The following is a 22,504-nucleotide window of genomic DNA, read 5'->3' as shown; positions in this document are numbered from 1 at the left end:
CCAGCCGCTCCATAAATGCTTTCCAGACCCTGGATGTGAACTGGGAACCTCGATCAGAGACAATGTCCTCCGGGCACCCCGTAGTGCCGGAAGACGTGGGTAAATAGGGCCTCCGCAGTCTGCAGGGCCGTAGGGAGACCGGGCAATGGGAGGAGACGGCAGGACTTAGAGAACCGATCCACAACCACCAGAATCGCCGTGTTCCCCTGAGAGGGGGGAAGATCTGTCAGGAAGTCGATGGACAGGTGCGACCATGGTCGTTGTGGAACGGGGAGGGGCTGTAACTTCCCTCTTGGTAGATGCCTAGGAGCCTTACTCTGGGCACACACCGAACAGGAAGAGACATAGGACGTCACATCCTTAGCTAAGGTGGGCCACCAGTACTTCCCCCTTAGACTCCGCACTGTCCTCGCCTCACCAGGATGACCCGCAGTGGGTAGCGTGTGCGCCCACCGATTCAAACGATCACGAACACCGAGCGGCACATACATGCGCCCCAAGGGCACCTGCGCAGGCGCAGGTTCTAACACCAATGCCCGCTCGATGTCCGCGTCCACCTCCCATACCACAGGTGCCACCAGCCTAGACGCTGGAATGATGGGAGTTGGATCGATGGGCCGGTCCTCCGTGTCATAGAGACGGGACAGCGCGTCGGCCTTAGTATTCAGGGAACCCGGTCTATAGGAGATGGTACACCTAAACCGGGCAAAGAACATGGCCCACCTCGCCTGACGTGGATTCAGTCTCCTCGCTGCCCGGATGTACTCCAGGTTTCGGTGGTCGGTCCAGATGAGAAAAGGGTGTTTAGCCCCCTCAAGCCAGTGCCGCCACACCCTCAGAGCTTTGACCACTGCTAGCAACTCCCTGTCCCCCACATCGTAGTTACGCTCCGCCGAACTGAGCTTCTTCGAAAAGAAAGCGCAGGGGCGGAGTTTCAATGGCACACCCGAGCGCTGTGATAGCACGGCACCCACCCCAGCCTCGGACGCGTCCACCTCCACTACGAACGCTAAAGACGGGTCCGGGTGCGCCAACACGGGTGCGTCGGTGAACAGCGTCTTCAACTTCTTGAAGGCTCCGTCCGCCTCCGTTGACCATGGCAAACGCACCGGCCCCCCCTTCAGCAGTGAGGTAATGGGAGCCGCTACCTGGCCAAAACCCCGGATAAACCTCCGGTAGTAATTGGCAAAGCCTAAAAACCGCTGCACCTCCTTCACCGTGGTTGGAGTCGGCCAATTACGCACGGCCTTAACGCGGTCACACTCCATCACCACCCCCATGGTGGAAATGCGATAACCCAGAAAGGAGACGGCTCGTTTGGAAAACTCACACTTCTCAGCCTTAACGTATAGGTCATGCTCCAGCAGTCTACCAAGCACCTTGCGCACCAGGGACACATGCGCGGAGCGGGTGGCGGAATATATCAGAATGTCATCGATATAGACTATCACGCCCTGCCCGTGCAGGTCCCTGAGAATCTCGTCAACAAAGGATTGAAAGACGGCTGGAGCATTTTTCAACCCATACGGCATGACGAGGTACTCATAATGGCCTGATGTGGTACTAAAGGCAGTTTTCCACTCGTCTCCCTTCTTGATACGCACCAGATTATACGCAATCCTGAGATCCAGTTTTGTGAAGAACTGTGCTCCGTGAAATGATTCCACCGCCGTAGCGATGAGAGGTAGTGGGTAACTAAACCCCACCGTAATAGCGTTTAGACCTCGGTAATCAATGCACGGACGCAGACCTCCCTCCTTTTTCTTCACAAAAAAGAAACTCGAGGAAGCGGGTGAGATGGAGGGCCGAATGTACCCCTGTCCCAGGGATTCCGTAACATATGTCTCCATAGCCGCAGTCTCCTCCTGTGACAAGGGGTACACGTGACTCCTGGGAAGCGCAGCGTCAACCTGGAGATCTATCGCACAATCCCCCTGTCGATGAGGTGGTAATTTAGTCGCCCTCTTTTTACAAAAAGCGATCGCCAAATCGGCGTATTCAGGGGGAATGCGCACGGTGGACACCTGGTCTGGACTCTCCACCGACGTGGCACCTATGGAAACTCCTAGACACCTACCTGAACACTCCTCTGACCACCCCTGGAGAACCCCCTGTTTCCACGAAATACGGGGATTGTGACCAGCCAGCCAGGGGACCCCCAGCACCACCGGAAAGGCAGGCGAATCAATAAGGAAAAAACTAAAGCGTTCCTTATGATTCCCCTGCGTTACCATGTCCAGTGGCACCGTAGACTCCCTGACTAACCCTGACCCTAATGGCCGGCTATCTAGGGAGTGCACAGGGAAAGGGGAATCTATCGGCACCCGCGGAATGTCCAGCTTAATGGCAAGTCCACGATCCATAAAGTTCCCAGCTGCACCTGAATCGACTAGCGCCCTATGCTGGGAAGAGGGAAAAAAATTAGTAAACAAAACAGGTAAAAACACATGACCAACAGGGTTCTGGGTGAATCTGGTGCCGACTCACCTGGGGTGACCGAGAAGTGTTCTGCCTGCCATCTCGACTCCCAGACTGGCTCCTCCAGCACCGGTCGGCCGTGTGTCCTCTCCGACCACAGCTGGTGCAGGAAGAGCCACTTCCTCCGGTGCCCCTTTGCACGGCCCCCCCTACCTCCATAGGGGTAGGGGCGGGGGTGCACGGGGGTGGAACGGGCAGGACCCTCTCCGAACGCCCGCGGGCAGCCTGCAAATTGTCCAGTCGTATGGACATATCTATGAGCTCGTCCAGGGACAGAGCTGTGTCCCGACAGGCCAGCTCCCTGCGGACGTCCGCCCGGAGACTGCAGCGGTAGTGGTCTATGAGGGCCCTGTCGTTCCACCCCGCCCCAGCAGCCAAGGTCCTGAACTTCAGCGCGAAGTCCTGGGCACTCCTCGTCTCCTGCCTGAGGTGGAACAGCCGTTCACCCGCCGCTCTTCCTTCCGGAGGGTGGTCGAACACGGCCCGAAAGCGGCGGGTGAACTCTGGGTAGTGGTCCCTCGCCGAGTCTGGACCGTTCCAGACCGCATTAGCCCACTCCAGAGCTCGGCCCGTCAGGCAGGAAACGAAGGCACTCACGCTCTCCTCCCCCGTGGGAGCAGGTCTGACGGTGGCCAGGTACAGCTCAAGCTGGAGCAAAAATCCCTGGCACCCAGCCGCCGCCCCATCGTACTCCCTCGGGAGCGCCAAACGAAGCGCGCCAGAGCCAGACGTCATGGGGGGCGAAGATGGCTGTATCGGGGGAGGTGGAGGTGGAGAGAGGATACCACTTCTCTCCCATCGGTCCATCCTCTCCATCATCTGGTCCATTGCCGATCCGATGCGATGGAGGACTGTCGTGTGGTGGAGTACGCGTTCCTCCATCGAGGGCAGAGGAGTGGCCGCTGCTCCCGCTGATTCCATGCCTTTTATCACGGTGCGGGATTCTGTTACGGCTTGGTAATCGTGGAGGAGGAATGAGGCGCAGGAAGCAGCGAACACAGGGTAGTGGTGTTTTTTAATATACACTCACACAAAAAACAAATGTTCCCACACACAGGGGAGAAAATACATACGGCGTCAAACAACGTCGACACGAACATAAGCCGTCTGTCAAAGAAACAATCATTAATCCCGCACGAACAGGAGCGGGCCAGCTAAACTAAATAGCCCCTCTAATAGCTAATTGACCACAGGTGTCACAAAATAAAAAAAGGGAAAAGCAAAAGGGAATCGGTGGCAGCTAATAGGCCGGTGACGACGACCGCCGAGCGCCACCCGAGCAGGAGGGGGCGCCACCCGAGCAGGAGGGGGCGCCACCGTCGGTGGGAATCAAATGTATTTATATAGCCCTTCTTACATCAGCTGATATCTCAAAGTGCTGTACAGAAACCCAGCCTAAAACCCCAAACAGCAAGCAATGCAGGTGTAGAAGCACGGTGGCTAGGAAAAACTCCCTAGAAAGGCCAAAACCTAGGAAGAAACCTAGAGAGGAACCAGGCTATGAGGGGTGGCCAGTCCTCTTATGGCTGTGCCGGGTGGAGATTATAACAGCACATGGCCAAGATGTTCAAATGTTCATAAATGACCAGCATGGTCAAATAATAATAATCATAGTAGTTGTCGAGGGTGCAACAAGTCAGTAACACAAGAGTAAGTGTCAGTTGGCTTTTTCATAGCCGATCTTTGAGAGTATCTCTACCGCTCCTGCTGTCTCTAGAGAGTTGAAAACAGCAGGTCTGGGACAGGTAGCACGTCTGGTGAACAGGTCAGGGTTCCAACAGGTCTGGGACAGCAGGTCTGGGACAGGTAGCACGTCCGGTGAACAGGTCAGGGTTCCATAGCTGCAGGCAGAACAGTTGGAACTGGAGCAGCAGCACGGCCAGGTGAACTGGGGACAGCAAGGAGTCATCAAGCCAGGTAGTCCTGAGGCATGGTCCTAGGGCTCAGGTCCTCCGAGAGAGAGAAAGAAAGAGAGAAAGCGAGAGTTAGACTAGACTACTCCCTAGTCTAACTGGCAGCAATCCACCAATCAATAACCATATAAAACCATGTGCAACAGAACCACTCTGTTAGCATTTCCTCTACACACTGCTGAGATCAGATATACAGTCTGGAGTTGTCCTGGGAACAGTGTTTACATTAGTAGAGGGATTTAGTAGACAGATAAAGACAGAGTAGGGTAGGGGAGAGATTGTGGATCTAAACCTGTCCACTGAAACAGGGCCTGTTGCTCTATCCAGAGACCAACTTACTGTTAACGCACATATGAGGTGAATGCAGGATTTGAACCCACAGCCATGCTGTCGTGTCCGCACCTTTGTGTCCATGCTCCGACTTATCTTCTCTAAACCAGTGCACATAAAAACACATGGAAAAACAATGGAGTCCACCTGGAAAGCATCTTGTCTTTATTTGGTGACACGAAATACCTCACTGGGGGGGATTTATGAGGTTGTTCTTTCAAAGAATATTTAACTCCTTCAGCACAAGGAAACACAAACAACATTTGGGAATACACTACAAAATTTGAACAAAAAATGTAATGTAATCTGTTAAAAAATACATATTATATACGAATTTGCCTAGTAAAATGTTGATACTCCGAACACAAGGTAAAGGTAGCCAGGTCGGTCTACACTCCATCCCTACAGTCCAGGAATTGACCATCGGTCAATGCGTCTGTCTGTCTGTCGAGGCAGACATACTTGCTTATACTATCCTTTAGTCTGGTTACACATATTTGGCTTTTAAACAGTGGCAGTCTGTGACGTTTATACATTTAACAAAAAAAAAATTATGAACATGGCCTTATTTTTATTACAGCATATTGGATAACTGTCATTCATATTCCATTCACCCAGTTCAATGTAACAGCGATAGGTTAAGGTTAGTGCATGATACTCAAATATTTTCCATACCCATAATGAGGTTGATACAACCTAGCCTATGAATGAAAGTTTACAACATACAGTAGGTGTATAGGTCAAAAGAAATCTGAGTAATCAAGGTGACAGACATTAACACATTCAATACCGCTTTGCACACTATTGCCTGTATCTAGCTGATCAAAGCTGTAATCATTAGTCCAACAGTTGCAAACGAGAGTTTCTATTGGACAAATTCAGGTATGTTTATCCCAATTTCGTTCTGTTTGCTTCCGTTTAAGAAATGTTTTTCAACAGAATCGGTGGAATTTATACACCCCTGATCACACGTAAATACTGTTCACTTTCATAGCAGCCACATACAAACAGCATGATCTCTTTGTTGTATAATTCCTTCTTGCATCTAGGCGCTCGCCTCCTCTCACCTTCTTCCCTTCGCTTATGGACTTCAGTGTACAACACCATCAGCTTTCTCTGACCTGGTAAAAAAAAACTTTCCAAGCCAAAACTTCATAACATAACTATTAAAACTTCTTAGGGATTTCCCCCTTTATAAAATTTTCGCCTAAAATGACATACCCAAATCTAACTGCCTGTAGCTCAGGATCTGAAGCAAGGATATGCATTTTCCATTGAAAGGAAACACTTTAACGTTTGTGGAAATGTGAATTGAATGTAGGAGAATTTAACACAATAGATCTGGTAGAAGAAAATACAAAGAAAAAAACAACCGTTTAAAAAAAAAAAATCTACTACCATATTTGAAATGCAAGAGAAAGGTCCCAAATCTAGCCATCTCTATGGTTGTTATTCCAATGGTGTCCACAAGAGGGCAGCAGTGTATGTGCAAAGATTCAGACTGATAACTTGAAGTATGAGCAAGCCACATGACATTTAGTGTGAAGTCACCCAGCAACATTTGGGCAAATCGTGAAGGACACATTTACATTACATTTTTCTGCAAGAATATTGTCAAATCTGTATACTTGGACTTTGATTTAGCTTTTCCAGTATTAGTAGCCATATTGTAAGTTCAACATTTGTAAAAAACCCAGGTTTCATAACTTCATAACTTTCCATATTCTTGCAATTTTTGCCCAAAAGGAAAAGGCTAGCTGTCACACAAGGTTAGCAGAAACATTGTGCGACAGATACGGGGTTACCGCATACTCCTGTAAAGCCCAGCTCATTGGCTATCTACAGTTGAAGTCGGAAGTTTACATACACTTAGGTTGGAGACATTAAAACTTGTTTTTCAACCACTTCACAAATTTCTTGTTAACTAACTATAGTTTTGGCAAGTCGGCTAGGACATCTATTTGTGCATGACACAAGTAATTTTTCCAACAATTGTTTACAGACAGATTATTTCACTTATAATTCACTATATCACAATTCCAGTGGGTCAGAAGTTTACATACACTAAGTTGACTGTGCCTTTAAACAGCTTGGAAAATTCCAGAAAATGATGTCATGGCTTTAGAAGCTTCTGATAGGCCAATTGACATCATGTGAGTCAATTGGAGGTGTACCTGTGGATGTATTTCAAGGCCTACTTTCAAACTCAGTGCCTCTTTGCTTGAAATCATGGGAAAATCAAAAGAAATAAGCAAAGACATCAGAAAAAAAATTGTAGGCCTCCATAAGTCTGTTTCATCCTTGGGAGCAATTTCCAAATGCCTGAAGATACCACGTTCATCTGCACAAACAATAGTACGCAATAAGGACCTTGTGAAGATGCTGGAGGAAACGTGTACGAAAGTATCTATATCCACAGTAAAACGAGTCCTATATCGACATAACCTGAAAGGCCGCTCAGCAAGGAAGAAGCCACTGCTCCAAAACCGCCATAAAAAAGCCAGACTACGGTTTGCAACTGCACATGGGGCAAAGATCGTAGTTTTTAGAGAAATGTCCTCTGGTCTGATGAAACAAAAATAGAACTGTTTGGCCATAATGACCATCATTATGCTTGGAGGAAAAAGGGGGAGGCTTGCAAGCCGAAGAACACCATCCCAACCGTGAAGCACGGGGGTGGCAGCATCATTTTGTGGGGGTGCTTTGCTGCAGGAGGGACTGGTGCACTTCACAAAATAGATGGCATCATGAGGGGGGGAAATTATGTGGATCTATAGAAGCAACATCTCAAGACATCAGTCAGAAAGTTAAAGCTTGGTCGCAAATCAAATCAAATCAAATTTATTTATATAGCCCTTCGTACATCAGCTGAAATCTCAAAGTGCTGTACAGAAACCCAGCCTAAAACCCCAAACAGCAAGCAATGCATGTGAAAGAAGCACGGTGGCTGGGAAAAACTCCCTAGGAAAAACTCCTGAGAAAGGCCAAAAACCTAGGAAGAAACCTAGAGAGGAACCAGGCTATGAGGGGTGGCCAGTCCTCTTCTGGCTGTGCCGGGTGGATGGGTCTTCCAAATGGACAATGATCCCAAGCATACTTCCAAAGTTGTGGCAAAATGGCTTTAAGGACAACAAAGTCAAGGTATTGGAGTTGTAATGTCGTGTATGTAGGTGGCAGGGAAGTCAGGTGCAGGAGAATCGAACTTGGTATAAATGGAGTAGTTTAATAGCGTTCAAAAAATAATTTAAAAAAAAAGTACATAATAAATAAAAGTGGGTACAAGAATCCGTCGCACACCAATCCATAATACACGAGCATACAAACAAAACAATCTCTGACAAGGACATGAGGGGAAACAGAGGGTTAAATACACATGTCATGAATGGGATTGGAACCAGGTGTGTACGAAGACAAGACAAAACCAATGGAAAATGAAAAATGGATGAATGATGGCTAGAAGACCGGTGACGTCGACCACCGAGCACCGCCCGAACAAGGAGAGGCATCGACTTCGGCAGAAGTCATAACAGGAGTGGCCATCACAAAGCCCTGACCTCAAACCTATAGAAAATGTGTGGGCAGAACTGAAAAAGCGTGTGCGAGCAAGGAGGCCTACAAACCTGACTCAGTTACACCAGCTCTGTCAGGAGGAATGGGCCAAGATTCACCCAACTTATTGTGGGAAACATGTGATAGGCTACCCGAATCGTTTGACCCAAGTTTAAATTGTTTAAGGCAATGCTACCAAATACTAATTGAGTGTATGTAAACTTCTGACCCACAGGGAATGTGATGAAAGAAATAAAAGCTGAAATAAATTATTCTCTCTACTATTATTCTGACATTTCACATTCTTAAAATAAAGTGGTGATCCTAACTGCCCTAAGACAGGGAATTTTTACTAGGATTAAATGTCAGGAATTGTGAAAAGCTGAGTTTAAACTTATTTGGCTAAGGTGTATGTAAACTTCCAACTTCAACTGTAGCTAGCTTTGTTTGACCCCGATTGGTGCTTATTTGACAAAGTTACAGTCAATCAAGTGAAGGTCTTCCCTGTGGCTCAATTGGTAGAGCATGGTGTTTGCAATGCCAGCATGGTGTGTGCAACGCCAAGGTTTTGGGTTTGATTCCCACAAGGGGCCAGTACAAAAAAATAATAATAAAAATGCATGAAATGAAATGTATGCATTCACTACTGTAAGTTGCTCTGGATAAGAGTGTCTGCTAAATGACTAAAATGTAAATGTAAGACCACCCGTGCCATTAAGGCGTCGCTCTCTGACCAAATTTGGTGTCTTATAGGATATACGACACTCCTAATGATATAGTGAAGTCTGGTTACGTTCTAGGATCTCTGAGGAATAAATACGAATGTAATTTGACTGGTTGAAACAACGTTTAGGCTTAGATTTTCACAGATTCCTTTCTTTGCAAGTTGAACGAATGGAAATGCAAAGTCGATCATGCATGCTATTTGGACATTATTAGGATATGAAAAATTATTTTATCTAAGAAAATGACACTTCATGATATCTCTGGGACCCTTGGGATGATAAATCAGAGCAAGATTTCAGAATGTAAGTACACATTTCATCTTCAGAGGTGAATTTATCAAACCTATCGCGGTGAAAAAAGTGTTTTGTTGTTAGGAGCTCTCCTCAAACAATAGCATGCCATTTTTTTGCAGTAATAGCTACTGTAAATTGGACAGTGTAGATATATTAACAATAATTTAAGCTTTCAGCCGGTATAAGACACTTATATGTACCGATATTTGTTGTTTCTCTAAAATCTGCGATCGTGACACACGACGCTGCATGATTTACAACAACGGGACGCCTATCCCTAAGATATTTTAACCGCTACACACAGCCTACATCGTTGTCACCATATTAACATCATAGTTAACATAGCTACTAGAACTAATGCGTTAGTAAACATGCTACAAACATGCAGTGCAGTGTATAGTAAGCACCTACATCGGCGGGCCCCGGTGGCAATAAATTAATAAAACCAAAAGCTTACTTCGACTTGGAAGAGTTCCAGTGTTTGATAGCCATTGCCAGCTAGCTAACCTAGCATCCCTCTCTGTTTGAGTCAGGTGTTTGAGTAGGCTAAACTAGCTAGCTGCATTTGCTAGTTAAGTGAAGGTGAAAGTTTAAAAAATACAACAAAATATAGCTCTCTCTCTCTCGCTTCTCCTTAATTTAGGAATAAATTAATTTGTTCAAAACTGTTATACTATTGTTTTTCTCTTTTTGAGTCAACTACTCACAACATTTTATGCACTGCAGTGCTAGCTGGCTATAGCTTATGCTTTCAGTACTAGATTAATTCTCTGATCCTTTGATTGGGTGGACAACATGTCAGTTCATGCTGCAAGAGCTCTGCTAGGTTGGATGATGTCCTCCGGAAGTTATCATAATTACTGTGTAAGTCTATGGAAGGCTGTGAGACCCACAAGCCTACTAGGTTTTGTATTGAAGTCAACGTGCCCAGAGGAGGATGGAAACTAGATTTCCCTGGCTACACCATGGTGCTACACCAGAGAGTGCTGTTGAGGCTACTGTAGACCTTCATTGAAAAAACGTGTGTTTTAATCAATTACTTAGTGACATTTGAATATATTTTGTATAGTTTTATCTAAAAAGTTTAAATTTTAAATGCTTCAATTTTTTTTTTAAATGAAATTCACTGAAGAGACCTTCATTAAAGGCAGAGGATCCTCCACTGCCTTTAACTAATGAATAAGATGAACAAATAACTTAGACTGCATTTACACAGGCAGCCCAATTCTGATTTTTTTTTAAAATTAATTGGCCTTAATTGGCTCAGCTCTTTTGCCCATAATTGAGAAAAAGATCAGAATTGGGCTGCTTGTGTATGTATCTCATATCTAGTAAATAAGCAGAGGCCTAATGTAGTTGAGCTCTATCTTCTAGCATGTAGCCACCTCCCACAATCCAACCCTCCTACCCTTTTCCAGGCCCGGCAGCAAAACGAATCAGTTGGACGGGCCTTTGATTTCCAAACGGGGGCACATTTTTTCATGGGATCTGCAAAAAATTCTAAAAACCTGTTTTTGCTTTTTCATTATGGGTATTTTGTGTAGATTGATGAGGGGATTAAAATGGATTAAAATGGATTCAATCCATTTTAGAATAAGGCTGTAATGAAACAAAATGTGGAAAAAGTCAAGGGGTCTGAATACTTTCCGAATGCACCGTATTTGTGGTGTACCTGGTGAGTTAAGACAATAAGAAATAAGACATTGCCAAATAGGCACTTTCCTACATTTGAATGCGGCAGCGTAGCCTAGTGGTTAGAGCGTTGGACTAGTAACTGAAAGGTTGCAAGATCGAATCCCCAAGCTGACAAGGTACAAATCTGTCTTTCTGCCCCTGAGCAAGGCATTTAACCTACTGTTCCTAGGCTGTCATTGAAAATAAGAATTTGTTCTTAACTGACTTGCCTAGTTAAATAAAGGTAAAAATAAATACAAATTCTGGAGAGAGGCGCACCATATATTCACCATGATGCAACATTTTAAATTATACATTATGTTCACATGTTTTAGTCGCTTTGAAGCAATCCATAGATAAAAAATAAAAAATAAACAAATGATCCACTGTGGCAATGTCATGCTCTCTGGTGAAGTATTTTAATTATTTTATTTAGACAGGAGTAATTATATAATTTTGGTGCAAAATCAATTTACTTTAGGGCAATCCAGCATCCTAACAGTGCACTTTTCACCCACCAACTTTCCTTTACAATTTGCCCGGATAAAGGAGGTGGGTTGGAATTGTGACATTAAAAAAACAAGAAAGTTCATTTGCAGTTCTAAACATATTTAGGGTGTCTTTTACTCACTTTTTGTCTCTCCCACGATGTTATTCCGCTCTCCTACTGCTCCATTACAATTACATGCACATGACCAATTATGCAAATTAGGTGATGACGTCATTTAGGACTTCCAGCGACTTTTAGGACAGCCAATAGCTAAACTGAGGCGTTGGCAACACTGAATTACCGAGACAGAGGGTTGCCGTTTCGCTTGCTCTAACAGAGCCTAGTCTATTCCTTACGTCTTCTCTGAACGAAATGAGCCACTATTCTCATATTTGCTCTGATGACTTGGATACATTTTGGGATGAGTTGAGTAATACATGTGTGCCGTGTCATAAACATAATCCGATCCGACCAGGTGAGCTCGACATGCTGCAAAGATAATCTTTATTTGAAATCAAGTTTCGATGTTGATGTTTTTCTGTGCACAGCGGACACTTGTAGTCTACAAACAATGATACATTTTTGACCAGGGTACGAATTTAGTCCAAACTGTGGCAGGCATGATGATGGGGGAAGATCGGAAGCACCGTATCGACCGTGTGCCGCCCAGAGCTTCAATAACGGGAGCTTCGTGAAATGCCAACCCTGTTTTCGCTGCGCTCCAAATCATCAAAAGCTGTCGGAATGCAACACAACGACAGACACGCAATGCTGCGTAGCGAGGTGAGCGCAAATTCTTTCTGGGATAGCTTCAAATCTTGACAGGAAAAGAAAGGATGGCCGATTGTTTTCAATCTGGTGCTGAAACTATGGGTGCTTGGTTGTTTGAGTAAAATGTTTAACTGTAAACCCTATGTCTAGGGACCAGACAGGCTGTTGGAAAGGAGCCCTGAGTACCACGGTGAGTTTCATCTATGATGATGAAGCTGATGATGCTATTTAATTAACAGCGTTGTGTGGTAGACTTTGAAGACCACTCTCAAATGTATCATCGCAGTTATTAATCTGTGGACTCTAACAACATCAACAACAGTGCCCCAGGGAGGCTATTTATTCACAAATGTTTTCAATTTTGGTCAATGTCTTCCCAATAGGGCACTGAGCAAACAAAACAAAGTTATTCAATCAGGAATAACAGAGTTAGTTGACTTCACATCAATTTCAGACTCAACAGGTCCAATGGTCAACAACGTTAAGGGACCAAGTGTCATCATCTAGTCCCACCACAGTCAAACACATTGATCCAGGATTACATGGTTATTCTGCAACTGCATGTAAGTTCCAACCCCCAAATATGAGCCATTTTAGAAGTCATTTAAAAGGTACTGAGTTTGATAATACCAGTCCTTCACCATTCAAAAAGATGACTAAACTGCTTTGTTAGGATACTGCTGAACATGTGTAACTGCTCATTGTCACACTCCTGTGTTCTTTCAGGGATAGTGCTTACTGTCATCTTGGTTTTCTCTGCACTTGCATTTCTCTTATTCATCTATATTAAGAAGAGAAGGAGAACATCAAGAGCTTTTTGCTTCAGAGGTGAGCAGGGTGATGAGCACTAGGGAGATTAAAAAATGTCAAACTGTCATGCTTAATTAACGCAGACCAACTGGTTTGACACGTTTGCTTAAAACCGCTTTAACTCTTACACTTACCTTACTCTGTGTAAAAAGCACTTATTTCCTGTCCTATGTTTGAATGGTTGTGGTTTGACACAGATAAGGAAAATACCCACCAACGGTCACGGAGCAGTAAGACAACAGCAGCTGTCAATGAAGAGGTTGCTCTGCTACAGTCAGAGACCAGGAGCCTAGAGGACATTTTGAGTGAGTTATCAAGTGCTATTACTAAGAGCTACTACCAGTCTGTTATTCATTGGTATTACTAGTACCTCTACATCACTACTCTTCCATAAGTTGCAAAAAGGCTTTAGCACGCAACTTGAATTTCAGCACAAATCTCCAATGACATTTGGCTGGTTCAACGAAATGGGTCCATTTTTGTCTATCTTTTATATTTTAAGTAGAAATTGTGCCCCATATTTAATTTTAAAAGCCTGTTATATTAAATGAAGTGCCCTTTAATGTAGACCACACGGATAATTCAATGAAGACTGAAAAGACGTTTAACTGTTCCTTTTTAAATAATTATTTCAAAAGAAACATTGAACATCTAATAGTCAAATCATAGTGTAAAAGCAGGTGAGCTGGTTCTACTGTCAATCTTCTGGTGTTTTGTGGTGGAAAACTGAGTGGGTCAAGCAGAACACGTCAACCCTGTTACCCAACAATTTACATTCATTTGCCCCTCCTGGTTGCACACAAGCTTCCATTCACCCTGTCAAACATCGTCAACCATGTTAGTCAACCCTGTAACTTTATTTGGCACTTAATATAGTCATTATTTTATTTAACCTCTTGAGATGGGAAATCGTGTTTTTGATTAAGTTGACCGTGTGCTCTTCATGACAGAATGTTAAAATGAGGTGAAATCAGGCTTTTCACCACACAGTTATACTACCCAAAAGGGACTCATTTCGTGAAACGACCCATTAATACTTGATTTACGTATTTGGCTCTGGATTGACACAAGTCAGCATTACAGACACGTCACTCAACTTTAGTGATATTTCCCCTCGTCTCACCAGGTCCTGACCTCCAGTCTGCACCACTGCAGATGGTTCTGGACAACCTGGATGTTCTAGAGGAGCTTGTGATCCTGCTGGACCCGGAGAGCCCTGGGGTGAAGAACACCAGCCACCTAGCATCTCGCTGCTCATTCCCCGCCACCTGGATTACCTACACCTACTCCCTGAGGGAGAGCAAGAGCCCCTTGAGGGCCGTGCTGGAGGGGGTCACCACCAAGCACCCAGAGTGGACTGTAGGACACCTGGCCAGGTTGCTGAGAGAGATGGACCGGAACGACGCAGTGGCGGTGCTCACCAAGCTCAGCTTGCTTAAGGTGTTCTAGTCTGGGTGTGTTCCGTGTTGGGTCCGGAAAAGATTTCTCCATCCAGATACAACTGCGAGTCTCTACCCCCTGCCAACTCACAGATATGTGACTAGTTTCGGGAAACTAGGCGTATGTCGCAAGTCACGACTTCACAGGAGAGGCCATTTTTTAAAATCAAAATGCGTTTTTTTGACAGAAATGCCTTCTAGAACATTATAACCGGAGGGCCAGTAGAAGGCCCTCCGGTTATAATGTTCTAGAAGGCATTTCTGTCAAAAAAACGCATTTTGATTTTAAAAAATGGCCTCTCCTGTGAAGTCGTGACTTGCGACATACGCCTAGTTTCCCTGGGGGACACCGAAGTCCCAAGGCAGTGATTGGGAACACTGCTCCTTTGCATTAAGGTTCAAATCATATATTTATCTTCGATAACATGGCACTTATCACTTAAAGCAAGGATGTTTAACCCGGTGTCCAGGCCAAGTTCCCAACCTTGCCCTTACACAATCATGGCTAACTAATCATTATCATCTTATGTCAAATGTATTATCACCAGGATTTTATCACCAACCAATTATATTGCTTTATTTATACATTGCATGTTATATAAATGACATATCAGCATTTATTTGTTGTTTAATTCTCTTTTCGAATGACCAAGTCTGATTTTTGGCAAATAAAATTAAATAAAATTGCATAGAAAAATTAAATGGGTTTAGAAATATGTATACAATTATTTACTAACTCAGGGTTTATTTTTACAAGGGAAAGACAAGTTCACACATTTTCTTGTTTTATGTCTTTTACACTTTTGTTATACTTAATAACCCTACCATATAGAACATACAGCTTTCTGGGAGAGATCGTCATGGTAACTTCAGGTTTCCAACTAGTGCTTTGCATGTTTCATCGAACACACATGCCAGCTCTGCAGGACATTAAAACCAAGTTACTCTTATATTGTCTTCATCCTCTTTTTTGCATTAGTATTCTTTCTGTCAGAACAACTGAGGTAGAATCCTGGCAAGAGGTTGGGGAGTGGAGTGGGCATAGAGAAACTTTCTGCTCTGAGCGGTGTTCCCACATCTGGTTTTAAGAGGAAAAGGAAGCATGGTTAAGGATAGCCGTATCCCTGAAAAACAGATTCATCCTGTTATTGGCAAACTAAGGGTGTTAGATGATTGACACATGGGAATACAGGCTCCATCTCACTGATTGGTCGCGCAGGCTGGTGGGCTTAAGCTTTTCCTTACTGGGTAATAAATTCCAAAAGGACAGTGCTCATTTCCTTTAGATTATTATCTCTAGCTTGAAGGGTTCTCTGTAGCACGCAGATGGGAAGAACAGCGTGGACTCGAATGCTTGATATCCTCCTGTTATAAGCCCTGCCGATACTAAGGCCTGCTGTACTTTCTCCATGAAAATTCTACCAGAACAAAGAAATACAATCAAAAACAATTCAAAAATACCTGCTTTAGAACAATGTCTTGTGTAAAGGCTGAAATGTAATACACAACTGTCCTCAAACATCAAGGTTCAAATAAGAGAAAGAAGTAACAAAGTAAACAAAAAGAGGAAACGAGGGGAGGAAGATTTTCCACTAGACCACCATTTATACAAAGCACAGCTAGTTTCACCAGTCCAAAATCTGAACAGAAACATGAATAAATACAACTATTCTAGAGCTCAAGCAATCTCTTATTGTAAAGATGTGAACAAGAGTGTGTACATTTGATGTCCTAATATGTCTGACTGAACTGACTGACAGCGTTGTATGACAGCAAACGTTAATGTGCTGAGTGCATTCTCTCCCTATCTGGGTTTTACACCAAGATTTGATTCTCTCTTAAAGCCATCCTACTGAGCAACATACAGTACTGGCCTAACGCTATGCTTGAGATCTCCAGTGCACAGGGGTGCTGTCAGTCCACACAGTCGGGTATATATAGAGTTTATAACACATCTCTTAGTGGTGTAACATGGACAGTGTTCCACCCTTTGTGGATTGCAGAGAATGTCAGAGAGAAGTCAGTACTTTGTTAACTGAATGTTGAGAAATATGGAGTCTGGATTTTGTTAGTTCACTAAAGATGTGCAACTGTAGCAAAGAAGTAGGCCTAATATTATTGCAAAAAGGTAATCAGCATTTGTCATGATAGTAACAAAATATATTTTTAAATAAAAAAAGACGCACTGAGGTTTCCAGCTAAACTCGTCACTCTTGGATTGGGTAGTGTTTGCGACATACAAAACTGTTGAAGGGAAAGTTCTTAAAGATATGATTTAGCTGCAGCAAACTCTTTAAGGGTGACACTAACCGTTATCTAACCGTTTAACTGAACATAATGGAGGTCCCTTCCCCGGTCTGTGTGAGAGGGGAGTGGAGAATGGATAGAAAAATAGGTATTATTAGCAGGGTCTCTGACCTAGGAGCCAAAAAGCCTACGGCCCATCATATCTAGCACCGTGGTTCTCTGAACAGTCAACGGAAAGCAAATATGTACAACCTGACGCATGATGAGCACTGTGAAAAATAATTTCAAATAAATAAAACAATGATTAAAGGATCAAGTAAAGATAGAGATATAGCTAAGGGATCGACTAGAAAGGATGGAGCCAACATGATTATGGGTGTCGAATAAAAAAAATCCTGCCTCCTGACAAAAAAAGATGCGGAATCTCTCCAAGTCTAGCTTATCAGGTCCACCCTTATATTTCAACAGAAAGGGATTGACGTTATACATAATGGAAATACCTTCATGCAACATAGAACCAGCATAACCACAAGAGGTCTGCGGCGTTCAGTTTCCTGTTCTCAAGAAAAAACCCACGCTATAGCGGTAGCTACTTCCGCTCTCTCCTGTGGCAAACTTGCCCAACCTCTGGCAGGTGCATATCGGTCAGGAGCCAATGTGAGCTTATGGATGCATGTCCCTGTGTGGTGCTCCTCTTCCCTCTTGCTCCCCATCTCCTGGCCCTGGTTCCTCTCCCAGTCTCTTCGTAGTGGCTCATCTTCTCCTGTATTTTCTCCTCCCCCAGAGCCTATTAACCTCTGTTGTCTTCCCATGTTGCCTCTGCTCTCTTACCCCTCCCCTAGCGCCTTGCTCCCGCTGCAGGGACTGTGGCAGTCCCACGTCCTGCCCCTAGTTGAGGAAGCATCTACATTTCTGGGCCCCGCAGTTGCAGTTGAGCTTGCTTGCTGGGTCTTCGATGGGGAACTTGTTTCATTAATCTAATGAGTTATTTATTTAATCTGCTAACTATGTTTAATTGTTACCCAATTAAATGAATCATGTAATAATTAACTCATTAGGATTTGGGCCACCATGGAAGAGGTTGTTTAAGGAGTTACCATCTTGCGAATTGAACTCCTATAATGTATACATCTATTTCAACGATAAACAGTCCTCTTATTAATCATTACCTCATCATGTCATCATTCTGAACAGTTGTAACCTCATGCATCTGCAACAACCCCAGCCTTACTCCAGTACTACACAAATTGGTTTAATTTCTATTTACTAGCTAACTAAATAATAACAGGATAACATACACACTTAATACATGAGACAAAGGTCCCTAGCAGACTTTTACAATATGCTGGCTTTTTACACGACGACATGGAGAGAAATAGAAAAAGATACTTATCTGCGATACATTTTAGAACTTTTCTGACATTAATCATATACAGTTGAAGTCGGAAGTTTACATACACCTTAGCCAAATCCATTTAAACTCAGTTTTTCACAATTTCTGACATTTAATCTTAGTACAAATTCCATGTCTTAGGTCAGTTAGAATCCCCACTTTATTTTATGAATGTGAAATGTCAGAATAATAGTAGAGAGAATGTTTTATTTCAGCTTTTATTTTTTTCATCACATCCCCAATTGGTCAACAATTGACATACACTCAATTAGTATTTGGTAGCATTGCCTTTAAATTGTTTAACTTGGGTCAAACGTTTCGGGTAGCCTTCCACAAGCTTTCCACAATAAGTTGGGTGAATTTTGGCCTATTCCTCCTGACAGAGCTGGTGTAACTGAGTCAGATTTGTAGGCCTCCTTGCTCGCACATGCTTTTTCAGTTCTGCCCACACATTTTCTATAGGATTGAAGTCAGGGCTTTGTGATGGCCACTCCAATACCTTGACTTTGTTGTCCTTAAGCCATTTTGCCAAACTTTGGAAGTATGCTTGGGTCATTGTTCATTTGCGACCAAGCTTTAACTTCCTGACTGATGTCTTGAGATGTTGCTTCTATATATATCCACATAATTTTCCATCCTCATTATGCCATCTATTTTGTGAAGTGCACCAGTCCCTCCTGCAGCATACCACCCCCGCAACATGATGCTGCCACCCCCGTGCTTCACGGTTGGGATGGTGTTCTTCGGCTTGCAAGCCTCCCCCTTTTTCCTTAACGATGGTCATTATGGCCAAACAGTTCTATTTTTGTTTCATCAGACCCGAGGACATTTCTCCAAAAAGTACAATCTTTGTCCCCATGTTGTTATAATTATTGCCGTGTTGAATTGACCAAACCGCAGCAGGAATGTGGATACTCATCTTTTTAATATTTTAGAGCAAAGTATACACAGAAAACAATAAACACGAACGACTCCAGACAGGCTAACAGGCTACTTACAAAATCATAGCAGTGTTAACACAACCACCCACAATCCCAAGTGACAAACATACTCCTAAATATATGACTCCCAATCAGGAACAACGATAACCAGCAGTCCCTGATCGGGAGCCACACAGACCAGCATAGAAACACAACACCCAGAACAAACATACACAGACATCTTCTGGCATGTCCTGACCAAAATACTACACAACTACACCCTCAGCTGGTCATGGCGTGACACATGTGCAGTTGCAAACCGTAGTCTGGCTTTTTTATGTCGGTTTTGGAGCAGTGGCTTCTTCCTTGCTGAGCGGCCTTTCAGGTTATGTCGATATAGGACTCGTTTTACTGTGGATATAGATACTTTTGGATCCGTTTCCTCCAGCATCTTCACAAGGTCCTTTGCTGTGATTGATTTTCACTTTTCGCACCAAAGTACGTTCATCTCTTGGAGACAGAATGCGTCTCCTTCCTGAGCGGTATGACGGCAGCGTGGTCCCATGGTGTTTATACTTGGGTACTATTGTTTGTACAGATGAACGTGGTACCTTCAAGCGTTTGGGAATTGCTCCCAAGGATGAACCAGACTTGTGGAGGTCTACAATTCTTTCTCTGAGGCTGATTTCTTTTGATTTTCCCATGATGTCAAGCAAAGAGGCACTGAGTTTGAAGGCAGGCCTTGAAATACATCCACAGGTACACCTCCAACTCAGGTACACCTCCTTTCTGATTGAGAGGGGGTCAAATACTTATTTCCCTCGTTAAAATGCAAATCATTTTATAACATTTTTGACATGAGTTTTTCTGGATTTTTTTGTTGTTATTCTGTCTCTCACTGTTCAAATAAACCTACCATTAAAATTATAGACTGATCGTTTCTTTGTCAGTGGGCAAACGTACAAAATCAGCAGGGGATCAAATACTTTTTTCCCTCACTGTACAGGAATGGACAACATTTCAATAGTGAATTAGTCACAGCTATGAAAACGATTGTGTAAACCTGTAGTTGTACAGCTGGCTCCTTTGTTACTCATCAGACCGAACGAATACATTGATATGTCTACCAACTTATAAATGGATCATTTGTTGATGTGAAAGTTGTTTTTCAAAGGAACAACATTTGCGGTCATGTACAACAAGTTCTAAGAATGTTCCTCTAGACAAGATCTTTCATGGACTAGCTACTGCAGTATTTAAGTTTCCTTTTTTAAGATATTAGCATTTAGCTAGCTTCCTTTGCGATGGCCAACATACAATAACTCTGTAATCTGACCTTGTGGATTTGAGTGGGACTTCATCCTCCTCCTCATCGTAGGGGTTGATGTCAGGGAGCTGGTGGTGCTGGGAAGCCAGGAAGTTGAACATGTCGAAGACCGGAACAAGGTGTTACGTTAAATTTTACAGTATGCAGGCTTAATTTTATCATAGTTGTTTTTGCCCAGCACTGGTGTAGAATTTGGGATGTGGACATCATCAACACACTCTTCATATGTTAATGAAAGGAGCAGCATAGACGTCATACAGGTCTTATTTCTAGCTTACTCAGACTGTGGAGTTGGAGATGACACTCACACCCAAACACAACCACCACAGACATCCTTTGTTCCTCTAAACCTGACAGCTGTCTACATTCAAAACAGACATTTCACCAATACTCCACACAGAGAGACTAGCTTTCACTGAAGTTGAAAACCACCTACAGAGGGAAAAACCCAGATTCTCGAGACATTTGCTAGACAGTGGTATGGGTTGATCAACTGCAAGGTGAGGACAAAGTAATACCTGTTCCCACAATTACACTTGTGGTGATTCGCCAATTCTCAGAAATTTCCAAATGAATACATTTCTATTTATTAAACTTCTTCCAAACTACGACTCATGATACCTAGGAAGTGTTGGTTAAAATGTTAACAAGATATGTAAGATGAATATGTAAGACAACTTGGACTCAATTTCTGATTTACATTCCAAAATAATGACTTCCCTTATAATTTCTATATTTAACTTCCAGGGCCCCAGAAGTGAACAGAAAACAGGGACAATGACCTGAGGTAGACCTCAGAGCGGGCACATCCAGAGGGGTTGACAGGCAGGTCCTCCTCTTGGCTGATCTGTTTAAAGAAGCGGAAGGCGTGGCTATGGCAGCGACGGGCCCCCTGGAGCTGCTCCACCAGGAAGACCACCGTGTCGTGGAGCAGGCCCAGCATACGGACACCTGTCATTCCAGAGAAGGACAGCTTCCTCAGCCTGGCCCCTGCCAGCGCCCCCTGGACAGTCTATCACTGCCCTCCAGGCCACTGAGGGAAAGGAGGGGGAAGAAGAATGGAGAGAGAGAGAGTAAGGTGTGAGTAACACAGGATAACACAAAATTGTAATTCATATGGGAATTAGCCTACATTTTGTGCTAGATGGTTTACTATACAAGTTCATTCTAGCCAAGTACGAGAACAAGTATATTTCATCATCTTATGTTAAGTCATATGTAGAAATAGTGGGTATTTGTGCAGAAATCATTGCCTTGACTATTGGCTAATGTAATTATTTCTAAACGAACACTCTACAAATAACAGACACATGCAGTCTATTAATTTGCCCTTTCCTCCCTGAAACCTCACCCTCTATGCTGTCTGCCTCCACACTGAAACCGTCATTGCTTTTTGAAGCGGAGGTGGGGCTGGTCTCGGCTGGGAGGGCACTCATCGTCCTCGTCTGAGGGCAGCAGCTCATCATCTGAGCATGATAGAGCACCTGACAGGATGGAAATACCACAGGGTATTTTCAAATCAGGCAGACTTGTTTACAGAGTACAGGCATAAGAAGTATCATCAGTCATCATCATCATCATCCAAGTCATCGTCATACAGACATACTGTTCATTCGGCACCATTACACATAAGTACCTGAGTATTTGTTCCAGTCAGTCAGGGCACTGCGGCCCACTGCGTCACAGTTCTGTTTACCCATGTCCCCCCCAAATCGAGGTATAGACAGGCGGTCCCAAGGCCCTGGCCTGTGAGGAATACAACAAGAGAAACACTGAAATCGACTGGATATAGGCTGTATATCACTCGCTGTATCAGATACACACTTTCAGGCAGAAATGCAGCGATGACAATTGGAGAGCATAGTGCAAAGCAGGACCTGTCGGTACCCAAAGACAGCTTTGCTGTTGTCTCCAGCAGGGCTGGGGGTAGGGCTGGGCGATATGACAATATATATCGTGTGACGATAGAAAAACGTATATCGTTTCATATTATGCTCTATCGTTTATTTCATTGTGTCGCAAATCACTCTTTACCGCAATATTTGGACGTCGCTCTGTCCATATGGCAAAGAATCATGAAGATGGAAGAAGATAACAGCTGCTGTTATAACTTACATCTGCAAAGACATGGCCCCAATTTACAC

The 22,504-nt window shown here is 43.8% G+C and overlaps 2 protein-coding genes across 2 annotated transcripts; one reads left to right on the top strand and one right to left on the bottom strand.

Moving 5' to 3' along the window:
- Positions 1-11,721: 11,721 nt before the first annotated feature.
- LOC115177345 (IGF-like family receptor 1) lies at positions 11,722-15,423 on the top strand. The gene is made up of 7 exons (XM_029738041.1): positions 11,722-11,928; positions 12,044-12,236; positions 12,375-12,414; positions 12,679-12,787; positions 12,951-13,052; positions 13,232-13,339; positions 14,161-15,423. Exons 1-7 carry the CDS (start codon positions 11,826-11,828, stop codon positions 14,481-14,483), a joined length of 978 nt encoding a protein of 325 aa, XP_029593901.1. The 5' UTR covers positions 11,722-11,825; the 3' UTR covers positions 14,484-15,423.
- Positions 15,424-20,231: 4,808 nt separating this feature from the next.
- On the bottom strand, positions 20,232-21,318 carry LOC115176474 (histone-lysine N-methyltransferase 2B-like). The gene is made up of 2 exons (XM_029736510.1): positions 21,143-21,318; positions 20,232-20,437 (listed from the first exon to the last, which is right to left on the bottom strand). The coding sequence occupies exons 1-2, from the start codon at positions 21,316-21,318 to the stop codon at positions 20,323-20,325; spliced, it is 291 nt and encodes a 96-aa protein (XP_029592370.1). The 3' UTR covers positions 20,232-20,322.
- Between the last annotated feature and the right edge of the window lie 1,186 nt (positions 21,319-22,504).

This window comes from Salmo trutta, chromosome 37 (assembly GCF_901001165.1).
Source record: "Salmo trutta chromosome 37, fSalTru1.1, whole genome shotgun sequence".
Classification (NCBI taxonomy): Eukaryota; Metazoa; Chordata; class Actinopteri; order Salmoniformes; family Salmonidae; genus Salmo; species Salmo trutta.
The sequence above is the reverse complement of the archived record's forward strand: the minus strand, read 5'-3'. Positions and strand labels throughout refer to the sequence as shown.